The sequence below is a fragment of the Schistocerca cancellata genome, chromosome 3, assembly GCF_023864275.1.
Source record: "Schistocerca cancellata isolate TAMUIC-IGC-003103 chromosome 3, iqSchCanc2.1, whole genome shotgun sequence".
In the NCBI taxonomy this organism is placed as follows: domain Eukaryota; kingdom Metazoa; phylum Arthropoda; class Insecta; order Orthoptera; family Acrididae; genus Schistocerca; species Schistocerca cancellata.
Window position 1 is genome coordinate 266133086 of NC_064628.1, and position 16004 is coordinate 266149089.

At 42.1% G+C, this 16004-nt stretch overlaps 1 protein-coding gene across 1 annotated transcript in view; it reads right to left on the reverse strand.

The window, feature by feature from the left end:
* LOC126174922 (cytosolic carboxypeptidase Nna1-like) overlaps positions 1 to 16004 on the reverse strand; it is a 551652-nt gene that overhangs the window by 187947 nt on the left and 347701 nt on the right. The window contains exons 14-15 of the mRNA XM_049921363.1: positions 13224 to 13368; positions 13086 to 13139 (exon numbers count right to left, since the gene is read on the reverse strand). Coding sequence (XP_049777320.1) covers positions 13086 to 13139; positions 13224 to 13368 — 199 coding nt within the window. The remainder of the gene's footprint in view (positions 1 to 13085; positions 13140 to 13223; positions 13369 to 16004) is intronic.

The window sequence follows — 16004 nt, forward strand, 5'->3', positions numbered from 1 at the left end:
GGCTTATCTCACTAGGGGTAAGATAGATACTGCCTACAGGAAAATTAAAGAGACCTTTGGAGATAAGAGAACCACTTGTATGAACATCAAGAGCTCAGATGGAAACCCAGTTATAAGCAAAGAAGGGAAAGCAGAAAGGTGGAAGGAGTATATAGAGGGCCTATACAAGGGCGATGTACTTGAGGACAATATTATGGAAATGGAAGAGGATGTAGATGAAGATGAAATGGGAGATACGATACTGTGTGAAGAGTTTGACAGAGCACTGAAAGACCTGAGTCGAAACAAGGCCCCCGGAGTAGACAAAATTCCATTGGAACTACTGACGGCCTTGGGAGAGCCAGTCCTGACAAAACTCTACCATCTGGTGAGCAAGATGTATGAGACAGGCGAAATACCCTCAGACTTCAAGAAGAATATAATAATTCCAATCCCAAAGAAAGCAGGTGTTGACAGATGTGAAAATTACCAAACAATCAGTTTAATAAGCCACAGCTGCAAAATACTAACACGAATTCTTTACAGACGAATGGAAAAACTAGTAGAAGCCGACCTCGGGGAAGATCAGTTTGGATTCCGTAGAAATACTGGAACACGTGAGGCAATACTGACCTTATGACTTATCTTAGAAGAAAGATTAAGGAAAGGCAAACCTATGTTTCTAGCATTTGTAGACTTAGAGAAAGCTTTTGACAATGTTGACTGGAATACTCTCTTCCACATTCTAAAGGTGGCAAGGGTAAAATACAGGGAGCGAAAGGCTATTTACAATTTGTACAGAAACCAGATGGCAGTTATAAGAGTCGAGGGATATGAAAGGGAAGCAGTGGTTGGGAAGGGAGTAAGACAGGGTTGTAGCCTCTCCCCGATGTTATTCAATCTGTATATTGAGCAAGCAGTAAAGGAAACAAAAGAAAAATTCAGAGTAGGTATTAAAATCCATGGAGAAGAAATAAAAACTTTGAGGTTTGCCGATGACATTGTAATTCTGTCAGAGACAGCAAAGGACTTGGAAGAGCAGTTGAACGGAATGGATGGTGTCTTGAAGGGAGGATATAAGATGAACATCAACAAAAGCAAAACGAGGATAATGGAATGTAGCCGAATTAAGTCGGGTGATGTTGAAGGTATTAGATTAGGAAATGAGACACTTGAAGTAGTAAAGGAGTTTTGCTATTTGGGGAGCAAAATAACTGATGATGGTCGAAGTAGAGAGGATATAAAATGTAGACTGGCAATGGCAAGGAAAGTGTTTCTGAAGAAGAGAAATTTGTTAACATCGAGTATAGATTTAAGTGTCAGGAAGTCATTTCTGAAAGTATTTGTATGGAGTGTAGCCATGTATGGATGTGAAACATGGACGGTAAATAGTTTGGACAAGAAGAGAATAGAAGCTTTCGAAATGTGGTGCTACAGGAGAATGCTGAAGATTAGATGGAGATGGGTAGATCACATAACTAATGAGGAAGTATTGAATAGGATTGGGGAGAAGAGAAGTTTGTGGCACAACTTGACCAGAAGAAGGGATCGGTTGGTAGGTCATGTTCTGAGGCATCAAGGGATCACCAATTTAGTATTGGAGGGCAGCGTGGAGGGTAATAATCGTAGGGGGAGACCGAGAGACGAATACACTAAGCAGATTCAGAAGGATGTAGGTTGCAGTAGGTACTGGGAGATGAAGAAACTTGCACAGGATAGAGTAGCATGGAGAGCTGCATCAAACCAGTCTCAGGACTGAAGACCACAACAACAACAACTTCATCTATATTCGACATTACATAGTTTTTTATCACTGTTAATCCACTGAAACTGCACTGACAAGGTGCTGTAGTCACTAGAATTGTTAAAAATATTCTCAAATTATTTTGATGTTTTGGCAAGCATCTTTTAATCCATATTATAAAAAAATCTAAATATCCAATTGCTTTTTGCCAGCTCTTTCTACTGGAATTACAGAGCTGCTATTTTATTAACTAGTTCAGCTATATCAAAATTCCTGCTACATTTGGCATTTAAGGCATTGTCAACAGGAAATTAAAATTAGATGAAATGGTGTGTTATATGTGAGACATGTTTCTCATTTAAGTTATGACTGTACCAAATAGTTTGAAGCACTCTAGCCAGTGCTGGCTTAAGACACAAGTTAGGAGGGGCATTAAAGGCATACAAATGCAAAATTTGTATACAAGCTGTCCAACAGTTAGCAGCGAAAGCTGATGGAGCTGAAAGTATACAATAATAGAAGCAAAAAAGTACCAATAAACATGGATCCGGAAAGGAGCACTTTGGAAAGTAATTGCTATTGGGTCATTCTGAGCTCCCACACACTTCATTGTGAAGTATTGTCCTGGCTAGTACAAATGTACTGGAAATATAAGCTTTTCAGTAAAGTCCCCATCTAATTGGGTTCAAATGTTGCTCTAGGTCTACCTTAACAAGATATACAGTACTGCTTCAGCATGTTACATTTTGCAGTTTAGTACACTGGTACCTATTAAAGAAGGCATTCCATGTGCTGTCCTCACATCTGGATGCTATACTGCACCAGTCTCTGTAATGAGGCATGAATTCTTTCAACACCCCTGCATCATCTAATAAATCTTAAGAATACTGTACAATTCACTGCTTCAGTTCTTTGACTGTATCAATAAGAGTGCTGTATACTTAACTTTTGGGGTGATCCCAGACAGAAAAGTTCAAAGGATTGAGGCCAGATGACCTAGAAAATCAAAATACTGGCCCTAGTTGACCCATTCATCTTGCACCATACTTGGACATCACATGTCATCTCATATTAGAACCAAAATGTGATGGCACTTCATTCCCCAATGAAATACTAGGTATGCTATACTGTGGATGAAATTTAAGCACAGTTAGATGAAGACTTAATTGAAAAGTTTACATAACCAGGACAATATTTCATACTAAAGTCAATGGCAGCTCATAAACACACATTCGCAATTATCTCACAAACAGCACTTTTGCGGACTTTTTTACTGGAAAAATTTGGGTTCTATTACTCTGAACTTTCTTACGTTGTCCCTAAGACATGTCTTTCTGATTTGGCACTGTCACATTAATTGAACCCATCTGGATTATATGAAAAGCATGAACACTATCTTTCAGGTATGGAAGGGATGGTTACAATTAATAAAATGATGAAAAGTCTGTGGAAGGACACTAATGACTGATGAACTGGTTCCAATTCTAGTTTAAAAGCATTTGCTTGAGTACTCTATTAGCATAAATTGGCAAAAAATAGATGCTTTCAGTCAAATAGGATATTTGCTTCAGCACCTACTCACCAATCTTGAGATCCTACAACTACATAGTGAAGTAGCAGCACCAACTCAACTGAACTGTTGAATGCACAAAAAAGAGATAGATATTGCAATTTATAGTTTTATCTAAAACTGTTCTGTCTGTGTTTGAACGTGCTACCCCTGAAACTACTATACAAACTTTCATGGTGTTTCTGCAGGTGACTTGAACACAGCTTTGGGCAACATCAAGTTTTTATTTCACCACAACTGAGTTTTTTAAAAATAAAAATGTAATTTAAAGTTTTAAGACTATGCCCATCTTAGTAGTTTGGATGTTTACCTTAGTGAAGGCTTAGTGCACCAAAGAACCAATAGATGGCACTGTCAGTTTCATAACACACCAAGATACCAATAGATGCTGAGATTAGATTATTTATTTATTTATTTGTGTTCCGTAGATCCGGTATGCAAAAGAATTGCATGGATATGAAACAAGTCACAATATAAATTAACACAGTAGCGTACTTGTATATGCTAACAAATGTAAATTGCAATTGGTGTATAAGAAACAAAGTATGTTAATAGTAACAGGCTTAAGCATTTTCTATGGTAAAACAGAGATATAAAATGATACAATAATAAATTACAATTTTCCATATTACAAACTATACATTAGCAGGAATTTGATAGTGCCAGTTGCCTGTACACGAATTCCCATACTGGTGTAAGATGTATTAAGTTACAAAGTGGCAACAGCAAATATTACAAGTAAAGTATTACATCTAAGTTACAATGTTACATTAAAGAATTGGTTAAGAGAGTAAAATGTTTTTCCAGAAGATATTCCTTCAATTTACTCTTAAATTTTGGCATTTCACTGGTAAGATTTTTTATGTCAGACGGGAGTGCATTAAACACCTTTATGCACGAGTAGTATACTCCCTATTGTATCAGATTCAAGTTTTTTCTGTCAACATGAAAGTCATGTTTTGTTCTTGTGTCATAGTCATGATAAGAAGTATTGGTTTTGTACATGTGTAGGTTCATAGCTGAAAAGCACATAAGGGATAAGATATATTGTGAGGTCATTGTTAATATTTTGTGTGTTTTAAAAAGATTTCTGCATGAATAATTCCTGTAACTCCACTTATAATTCAAATTGCTCTTTTCTGAGTTACAAATACTTTATTTGCCATTGGTTGGTTACCCCAGGATATTAAGCCATAGGATAACAATGAATGGAAATAGCCAAAATAAGCAGCCTTAACAGCATCACTATTAGCAGTTGTTGCTATAATATGTAGAGCATAAATTGCTGAACCAAGTCTTTTTCTCAAGTCCAAAATATGGCAAGACCAATTTAACTTATTGTGAATGTAGAGGCCTAAAAATTTTGTTGAATAAACTTGATGTATATCTTGATAATTACAGCTTAGACTTATGGAACACCAAGTTGGCAGATGATGCAATATCATTTTCAGGTGTTTTTTCAATTACAAGGGATGTATCATCTGTGAAAAGAGTAAATTTGATGGTAGCCTTAGAACAGTGAGGAAGGTCATTAATAAAAATAAGAAAGAGCAAAGGGCCAAGCACCGAACCTTGCGGTAAGCCTACACTAACTGTTCCCCAGCCAGATGAAGCTATTGAGCCATCTTCATGATTCAGCAATACCCCCTGCTTTCTGTCAGTCAGGTATGATCTGAGCCACATTCCCACTCTGTTAGTTAAACAATAATACGCTGCTTTTGAAAGGAGGATTTCAGGGCTCACACAATCAAAGGCTTTGATTAAGTCGCAAAAAATACCAACTGAAGCCAATTTATTGTTCAGTGCTTCTAGAACATTATTAGTAAAGGAGAATATGGCATCAGTTGACAGGCCTGATTGGAAACCAAATTGGCATTGACTAAGAGCCTTGTGGAAATTCATGTGTTCTACAATTCTCCTATGCATCAGTTCCTTGAGAACTTTGGAGATGCATATTAAAAGAGATATAGGGCAGTAGTTAGAAGCTTTAGTTTTTTCCCCCTTCTTGAACAAGGGTTTCACATCGGCATACTTCATTCTATCACGGACAATATCTTGTCGAAGGGATTCATTAAATACACTCCTGGAAATGGAAAAAAGAACACATTGACACCGGTGTGTCAGACCCACCATACTTGCTCCGGACACTGCGAGAGGGCTGTACAAGCAATGATCACACGCACGGCACAGCGGACACACCAGGAACCGCGGTGTTGGCCGTCGAATGGCGCTAGCTGCGCAGCATTTGTGCACTGCCGCCGTCAGTGTCAGCCAGTTTGCCGTGGCATACGGAGCTCCATCGCAGTCTTTAACACTGGTAGCATGCCGCGACAGTGTGGACGTGAACCGTATGTGCAGCTGACGGACTTTGAGCGAGGGCGTATAGTGGGCATGCGGGAGGCCGGGTGGACGTACCGCCGAATTGCTCAACACGTGGGGCGTGAGGTCTCCACAGTACATCGATGTTGTCGCCAGTGGTCGGCGGAAGGTGCACGTGCCCGTCGACCTGGGACCAGACCGCAGCGACGCACGGATGCACGCCAAGACCGTAGGATCCTACGCAGTGCCGTAGGGGACCGCACCACCACTTCGCAGCAAATTAGGGACACTGTTGCTCCTGGGGTATCGGCGAGGACCATTCGCAACCATCTCCATGAAGCTGGGCTACGGTCCCGCACACCGTTAGGCCGTCTTCCGCTCACGCCCCAACATCGTGCAGCCCGCCTCCAGTGGTGTCGCGACAGGCGTGAATGGAGGGACGAATGGAGACGTGTCGTCTTCAGCGATGAGAGTCGCTTCTGCCTTGGTGCCAATGATGGTCGTATGCGTGTTTGGCGCCGTGCAGGTGAGCGCCACAATCAGGACTGCATACGACCGAGGCACACAGGGCCAACACCCGGCATCATGGTGTGGGGAGCGATCTCCTACACTGGCCGTACACCACTGGTGAACGTCGAGGGGACACTGAATAGTGCACGGTACATCCAAACCGTCATCAAACCCATCATTCTACCATTCCTAGACCGGCAAGGGAACTTGCTGTTCCAACAGGACAATGCACGTCCGCATGTATCCCGTGCCACCCAACGTGCTCTAGAAGGTGTAAGTCAACTACCCTGGCCAGCAAGATCTCCGGATCTGTCCCCCATTGAGCATGTTTGGGACTGGATGAAGCGTCGTCTCATGCGGTCTGCACGTCCAGCACGAACGCTGGTCCAACTGAGGCGCCAGGTGGAAATGGCATGGCAAGCCGTTCCACAGGACTACATCCAGCATCTCTACGATCGTCTCCATGGGAGAATAGCAGCCTGCATTGCTGCGAAAGGTGGATATACACTGTACTAGTGCCGACATTGTGCATGCTCTGTTGCCTGTGTCTATGTGCCTGTGGTTCTGTCAGTGTGATCATGTGATGTATCTGACCCCAGGAATGTGTCAATAAAGTTTCCCCTTCCTGGGACAATGAATTCACGGTGTTCTTATTTCAATTTCCAGAAGTGTATATGGCACAGTACGAGTATTACACAAATGGCATTATGACAATGTTTAAGTACCTTAGTGGAGATATTATCAAAGCCAGATGACATTTTGGTTTGCATTTTAGTGATGATCCTTTTCACTTCACTGACTGTAACTGGGGCTGTGAGCATTTGACTAATTTTGCACAGACCAGATCCTTTTAGAAGGTCAGTAGCCTCGTTGGCTGAACCCCTACAGCCAGTTTTCTCAGAAGCTGTTAGAAAGTGCTCATTTAAGTCTGTTGCAACTGCATTTATTTCTTTAATTAAATTACTGCACTGTCTTATTTCTACACTGGATACACCTCCTCTTTTTTTCCCAGCTCCATTTTGATGACATGCCAGACTGTTTTTATTTTGTTGTTAGAGTTGTCTATTTCACTTTTAATACGTGAGTTTTTTGACCACTTTATAATTCTTTTTAGGGTTTTACAGTATAATCTGTAGTGTTCTTTTATTGCAGGATCTTCAGAACATCTTTGTGACATATATAACCATTTTTTTGTATTACATGAAATTTTTATCCCTTTTGTAATCCAGGGTTTGATAGTGCAATTCTGGGGGTTAATTTTAATAGTTTTCTTGTGAAATACTGCTTCAAAGAGGGACGTGAATTCATCTGTGAATAAGTTGAATTTAATATTAACATTTATTTCTTTGTAGATTGGGCTCCAGTCAGTCTGCTGCAAGAGCTTATTAGATTTACTTTTATTCCAATTTATCCATAGTGAGGAGGTCCTCCAGGATGTAGAACATGTCAGAAAAACAATAACACATAACAAATATTTACAACTGAAACAAATAAGCTAATGTATCTTCCACAGGTCCCAAGTGGAATGATCATCATTTATATTAATGAACACTATATGAAAGAATCATTTTACAAACACTCATTTACTAAGATCGCATTAATGCACTGAATTTAAAAAAATGTTTTTATTTATTTATAAGGTAATAAACATATAATAGAACTACTACAACGCTTGTCCTTTTTTCCCCCTAAGGTAAGTCTTTCCGCTCCCAGGATTGGAATGACTGCTTACCCTCTCCCTTAAAACCCACATCCTTTCGTCTTTCCCTCTCCTTCCCTCTTCATGATGAAACAACCGTTTGTTGCGAAAGCTTGAATTTTGTGTGTATGTTTGTGTTTGTTTGTGTGTCTATCGACCTGCCAGCACTTTTGTTGGTAAGTCACATCATATATATATATATAAACAAAGATGATGTGACTTACCAAACAAAAGCGCTGGCAGGTCGATAGACACACAAACAAACACAAACATACACACAAAATTCAAGCTTTCGCAACAAACTGTTGCCTCATCAGGAAAGAGGGAAGGAGAGGGAAAGACGAAAGGATGTGGGTTTTAAGGGAGAGGGTAAGGAGTCATTCCAGTCCCGGGAGCGGAAAGACTTACCTTAGGGGGAAAAAAGGACGGGTATACACTCGCACACACACACATATCCATCCACACATATACAGACATGTCTGCTTGTGTGTGTGTGTGTATATATATATATATATATATATATATATATATATATATATATATATATATATATATATATAGTTATAATAGAAGGAAACATTCCACGAAGGAAAAATATATCTAAAAACAAAGATGATGTGACTTACCAAATGAAAGTGCTGGCAGGTCGACAGACACACAAACGAACACAAACATACACACAAAATTCAAGCTTTCGCAACAAACTGTTGCCTCATCAGGAAAGAGGGAAGGAGAGGGAAAGACGAAAGGATGTGGATTTTAAGGGAGAGGGTAAGGAGTCATTCCAGTCCCGGGAGCGGAAAGACTTACCTTAGGGGGAAAAAAGGACGGGTACACACTCGCACACACACACATATCCACCCACACATATACAGACACAAGCAGACATATTTAAAGACTCTGCTTGTCTGCTTGTCTGCTTGTGTCTGTATATGTGTGGGTGGATATGTGTGTGTGTGCGAGTGTGTACCCGTCCTTTTTTCCCCCTAAGGTAAGTCTTTCCGCTCCCGGGACTGGAATGACTCCTTACCCTCTCCCTTAAAACCCACATCCTTTCGTCTTTCCCTCTCCTTCCCTCTTTCCTGATGAGGCAACAGTTTGTTGCGAAAGCTTGAATTTTGTGTGTATGTTTGTGTTCGTTTGTGTGTCTGTCGACCTGCCAGCACTTTCATTTGGTAAGTCACATCATCTTTGTTTTTAGATATATATATATATATATATATATATATATATATATATATATATATATATATATATATATATATATATATATATATATATATAAACACAACACCCTAATTCAGTAGTTAACCTTTCCTCCAAATCTCTCTCCCAATCCAAAACCTCTGTCCTATCCAAAGGCCTCACCTTCAGCCCCACTCCCAGATTCAACCAAACAGCCCTCGTCAAAGATTTACTGTCCTACACTCGTACTCTCTGCTGGAAGTATCACTTTGCCACGAAGAAAAATGATCCTAATCCTACCCCTAATGATCCAACTCCCCAAGACACTATCCAAATTGAAGCCTGCCTGGAACAGTTCCGTCCTCCGTCACAGCGGGACCCACCTCCTCTTCCTCAAAATCACCCTCTCCAAACCTTCCAGGAATTTCTGACTTCCAGCCTTGCCTCTCAATCCTTCTTAAAAAACCTTAATCCTACTCTCAACATCACCACTGCTGAAGCCCAGGCTATCCGTGATTTAAAGGCTGACCAGTCCATCGTCATTCTTCCGGCGGACAAGGGTTCCACGACCGTGGTACTTGATCGTCGGGAGTATGTGGCTGAGGGACTGCGTCAGCTTTCAGACAACACCACATACAAAGTTTGCCAAGGTAATCCCATTCCTGATGTCCAGGCAGAGCTTCAAGGAATCCTCAGAACCTTAGGCCCCCAACAAAACCTTTCACCTGACTCCATCAAACTCCTGACCCCACCAACACCCCGCACCCCTACCTTCTACCTCCTTCCTAAAATTCACAAACCCAATCATCCTGGCCGCCCCATTGTAGCTGGTTACCAAGCCCCCACAGAACGTATCTCTGCCTATGTAGATCAACACCTTCAACCCATTACATGCAGTCTCGCATCCTTCATCAAAGACACCAACCACTTTCTCGAACGCCTGGAAGCCTTACCCAATCCGTTACCCCCAGAAACCATCCTTGTAACCATTGATGCCACTTCCTTATACACAAATATCCCGCACGTCCAGGGCCTCGCTGCGATGGAGCACTTCCTTTCACGCCGATCACCTGCCACCCTACCTAAAACCTCTTTCCTCATTACATTAGCCAGCTTCATCCTGACCCACAACTTCTTCACTTTTGAAGACCAGACATACCAACAATTAAAGGGAACAGCCATGGGTACCAGGATGGCCACTTTGTATGCCAACCTATTCATGGGTCGCTTAGAGGAAGCCTTCTTGGTTACCCAGGCCTGCCAACCCAAAGTTTGGTACAGATTTATTGATGACATCTTCATGATCTGGACTCACAGTGAAGAAGAACTCCAGAATTTCCTCTCCAACTTCAACTCCTTTGGTTCCATCAGATTCACCTGGTCCTACTCCAAATCCCATGCCACTTTCCTTGATGTTGACCTTCACCTGTCCAATGGCCAGCTTCACACGTCTGTCCACATCAAACCCACCAACAAGCAACAGTACCTCCATTACGACAGCTGCCACCCATTCCACATCAAACGGTCCCTTCCCTACAGCCTAGGTCTTCGTGGCAAACGAATCTGCTCCAGTCCGGAATCCCTGAAGCATTACACCAACAACCTGACAACAGCTTTCGCATCCCGCAACTACCCTCCCAACCTGGTACAGAAGCAAATAACCAGAGCCACTTCCTCATCCTCTCAAACCCAGAACCTCCCACAGAAGAACCACAAAAGTGCCCCACTGGTGACAGGATACTTTCCGGGACTGGATCAGATTCTGAATGTGGCTCTCCAGCAGGGATACGACTTCCTCAAATCCTGCCCTGAAACGAGATCCATCCTTCATGAAATCCTCCCCACTCCACCAAGAGTGTCTTTCCACCGTCCACAAAACCTTCGTAACCTCTTAGTTCATCCCTATGAAATCCCCAAACCACCTTCCCTACCCTCTGGCTCCTACCCTTGTAACCGCCCCCGGTGTAAAACCTGTCCCATGCACCCTCCCACCACCACCTACTCCAGTCCTGTAACCCGGAAGGTGTACACAATCAAAGGCAGAGCCACGTGTGAAAGCACTCACGTGATCTACCAACTGACCTGCCTACACTGTGATGCATTCTATGTGGGAATGACCAGCAACAAACTGTCCATTCACATGAATGGACACAGGCAGACAGTGTTTGTTGGTAATGAGGATCACCCTGTGGCTAAACATGCCTTGGTGCACGGCCAGCACATCTTGGCGCAGTGTTACACCGTCCGGGTTATCTGGATACTTCCCACCAACACCAACCTATCCAAACTCCGGAGATGGGAACTTGCTCTTCAATATATCCTCTCCTCCCGTTATCCACCAGGCCTCAATCTCCGCTAATTTAAAGTTGCCGCCACTCGTACCTCACCTGTCATTCAACAACATCTTTGCCTCTGCACGTCTGCCTCAACTGACATCTCTGCCCAAACTCTTTGTCTTTAAATATGTCTGCTTGTGTCTGTATATGTGTGGATGGATATGTGTGTGTGTGCGAGTGTATACCCGTCCCTTTTTCCCCCTAAGGTAAGTCTTTCCACTCCCAGGACTGGAATGACTCCTTACCCTCTCCCTTAAAACCCACATCCTTTCGTCTTTCCCTCTCCTTCCCTCTTTCCTGATGAGACAACAGTATAATAGAGGGAAACATTCCACGTGGGAAAAATATATCTAAAAACAAAGATGATGTGACTTACCAAACGAAAGCGCTGGCAGGTTGATACACACACAAACAAACACAAACATACACACAAAATTCAAGCTTTCGCAACCAACGGTTGCTTCATCAGGAAAGAGGGAAGGAGAGGTAAAGACGAAAGGATGTGGGTTTTAAGGGAGAGGATAAGGAGTCATTCCAATCCCGGGAGCGGAAAGACTTACCTTAGGGGGAAAAAAGGTAACTAGAGCGTGTTTTGGGGCAATGTATACACTTTATTTATCAAATCTGGATCATGGCAAAAAAGAGATATAGTAACTGAAAGTTTTATCTAAATTTGGAGGCTGCATTTAACAACTTTGATTTGCTTCTTTTGATAGGTTTTATTTACATTCTTTGGTAGTAAAATGGTTTTATTAAGTTTGCTTTGTGATTTGGGTGCCTAGTCATTCCACTATGAGTTCATTTTGTTTATGAATAGCAATGCCTAGAAAACAATCAAATCTTCCTGAACAAACCAGAAAGGCTAAACTACTGATGAATATGTATTCTCAAGAATCTGATGATGATAATGAGATGAGACTTGCTGTAGCCCATGAACGTAAGGCTTTAACTCACCATTTGGAAACTGGTTCCAAGAGTGAGAAGCAATGTAACTCTGATCAAGAGCCACATGAATGATATTGCTCCTCAGAATCCTTCACTCACAGTTTCTTGTGTCCAATGTAACATCATAAAAAAGGAAATTTTGATACGAAGAGGTGCAGGTGAGTGAGTTTTTATAACACTGAATTCCATTTATTCCTAGCAATTTTGCTTTAAATGTGAACAATGTCTGCTGAGCTTATGTTATGCCCTGGCTGTAAACAAAGCACAAGGCAGGCTTGGCATGTTTTGGATGTGAACCTGAGTCAGTTGCTTTTCACACAGACAGCTCTAAGTGGCTCTCTGTGTTAGTGAAGCAAACAAAGTCTTTGTTCATGTTCCCAATCATACTACTTCAAACATTGTATACAAAGAAGCTTTAGAAGTTAAAAATAAATTTCACACATGCAAAGACTTGGAGATAGCAGTAAATAAGTACCTGGGCAATGCTGGATTTCTCACCTAGTAAATATATGTGTTTTGGCTTTTACCTCTGCATGTTATGAAGCATGTAGCTATTGTACATACATTGGACAACAGTCATACAATGTGTATTGTCTATGAGTGAAAAATAAGTAAATACTAATATCTGTTACCATTAATAATAGTTTTACCCATACAGTATCAATATGGCCATTTTTTTCTAGCTCTTTTGGAACACAATATAAGAAATAACACTTAAATTAAAAATGTGAAGCACGTCATGAGCATATGCTATGAATATGATATTTACAGTCAAGCACATAAACTTTTTTCACCCACCTGAAGTACTTTTCTTTGAGGTGAAGGAGTTGTTTTCTCAGGAACTGATCTTTCCTAAGAACAGATATTATTATGAAATTAATGTAACATTTTGTAGCTGATAAATTAAATATATTATTAATTTTAATTTTATCTTACTTTGTTTGCTGTTTTGTGATGCTCTCGGTGAGGAAGGACAGGAGATGGAGGTGGTACTGACAATGACTGATAGCACTCATCTGTGAGTTCTTGTTTGTAATGCATCATTTCATCCTCAGAACAACTGCTTGTATCACCCTCATCACTGAAAAAAAGACAAGAAAGAGTTTATGGAAAAATAATATTAAGAACACAAGATATGGCTACAGTAGCATGTGCATCAACTCTCTAATTTGGTACCTTGAAACAGATATTTGTACATTGGTACATCATGCTTCACAGATACCATTAAGAAAGAGACTGTCCACTGCACAAACAAGCCAAGATAAAAGTAGCAAAAGACAAGAAATTCACAGAAGCTTACTCTGTGAATTGTATTAACAATGTAGTTCACTATACCTTTTACTGCTATTCATGGTTATACCAAATAAATTCAATCAAATCAATTAGAAAGGAAGCTGTTGCTCTGAAAAAAGCTACCATCTCCTCAGTCTTACAAAACAACTTCTGCTTATTTCATATTAATAATTTATTATTTATTTGATTAAATCTGTGTTTTTATAAGAACATTGTTAGCTACATTTGTAAACACTGAGTCTTGTTTAAAGTAGATTAACACTTGTCATTTGGCTTTATAATGAACAGGTGTACCCTACCCATTTTATTTGACCTGACTGTGTTGTTATTTAATTGTGTTCTTTTTTAATGTACGAGCAAAACTTATTTAATGCTATAGCCAAGAACAAAGATCAAGACCAGCAGTCAAGTACAAGCAACACAAAATCTGGAATAGAACTAGGTTGCCAGACCAAAATAAAACCATGTGGTAAATTAAACATAATTATTCTGTAATTAGCATTACTGCAAATTGGTGTAATTGAAGGGTCACATAAATTAACTTGAGGAGGATTACCGGGTTGGTTGCACCAATAATAACACCCATTTAGAAATAGTTCATTTATTAGCCTTAACAAATACTAGGATCACAAAGAACTGAACTGAACATGGCAGAACAGCCAAAGATATTGCTTAGAGTCCAAAGATGAATGTATATTGATGTTAGTGTCGATTTCATCAGCACCACATAGCCCTCCCCCCCCCCCCCCCCCCCACACACACACACAGTACGGAGTACTCTTGAGAGGCAGGGGGGAGGGGGGGCAGGTGACTATGGCGTGGGCAGGGGTGGACTGCGGGATCCGGACCAAGGTCAGCTCGACAGCATCATTGGGGAGCTGCGTGGTTAGATGTTGTGAAGGAAGGTTCGGTCACCGAACCTGGAAGTCACAGAAGAGAGCTGGGCGTTGTACTGGGCGTGCTGGTCGTGTGGTGACAGGTAGGCTGGCGGTTTGCGGGTGGAACGGAGCAACAATGATGAAGTCTCCGGTGTGCGTGGCCAACACACGAAGCATGTCCAGGTCAACTTCGGGCGGGAGGGGAACATATTTCACCAGGTGGCAGGGAATGGCAGAGGTCGTGTCGTGAGCACTGGATGAAGAGAAACACACAACAAACAGTGTATAATCGCGCAGTATTATTGAGATGTCGTGGATTATGTCCGGCGGGACAGGCATAAACACCTTGAGTGAGGGCACGTTCAAAATGGGGGGTGTGAGAAACCTCAACAGGGCGAAGCCAGCAACGGTGGAGAGATTGAAGGAACCAGCGAAGGGGCCGGCGAGAGGGCATGATCGTAGGTAAGCTCAATGTGAGGAGCATGTGGTCACTCAATGGAGTGTGTGAGACCGAAGTAGAGGGCGAAATCAGAGAGATCAACCATTGGATCTGGAAGTCACTCGATGGAGTGTGTAAGTCCGACATGGAGGGAGTGGTCGGAGCGTCATGACCCACGACAGTGAGAGGCGTGGTCATGGCCTGAAGGGGGGTAGAAGAAGGCTCGACATGAGCAGGCTAAAGTCTGTTGAGAGAGACTGTAACAGCTGAATCTTTCATCTGGATGTCATAGGTGTTGGCTGAGCGCCGGAGAACTCGGTACGGGCCGTTATAAGGAGGTTGGAGGGAAGCACGGACAGTGTCATCTCGGAGCATGACATATTCGCAATTGCCCAGAGATTTCGGGATGTGAACCTTAGGGCGGGAATGGCTGGCAGGCAGAGGGATATGGAGGTTGATGAAGCGGCGTCTGATGCAGTGCATGAAGGTAAGTCAGACTGAGGGAAAGAAGTGGAAGGGCTCACGAGTTAGCCAGGGACAACAATGTTCTGGCCGTATACAAACTCGGCTATTGTGCATTTGAGGTCTTCCTTATAAATTGCATGAATGTCAAGTAGCATAAGGGGAAGGGCCTCCATCCATAGAGAGTTGTGCCATTGAAGAGCCACCTTGAACGTGTGGTGCCAACCCTCGACTAGCTCGTTACTTTGCAGGTGATATGCTGTGGTAAGGATGCGCCGGTTGCCGCAAATGTTACAAACCACATTGAACAGGGCCGACTCAAATTGTCTGCCCTGGTCAGTCGTGATATTAGCTGGACATCCGAAATATAATACCCTTGACTCGACAAAAGCTCGAGCAACGGTTTCTGCTATAATATTGGGGAGGGGGACAGCCTCGACCCAGCGAGTTGTTTGGTCGATAGACGAGAGAACATAACAAACGCCATTAGAGGAGGAGAGGCGGCCATCAATGTCAATATGAATATGCTGGAAACGCCCACGAGGGATCGAAAAGGTGCCGAGGGGGCATGAAGTGTGCTTGAGTAGTTTGCAGCGTTGGAACGCGATGCGGAAGCGCGCCCATTTCTGGCACTCCTTGTTGACA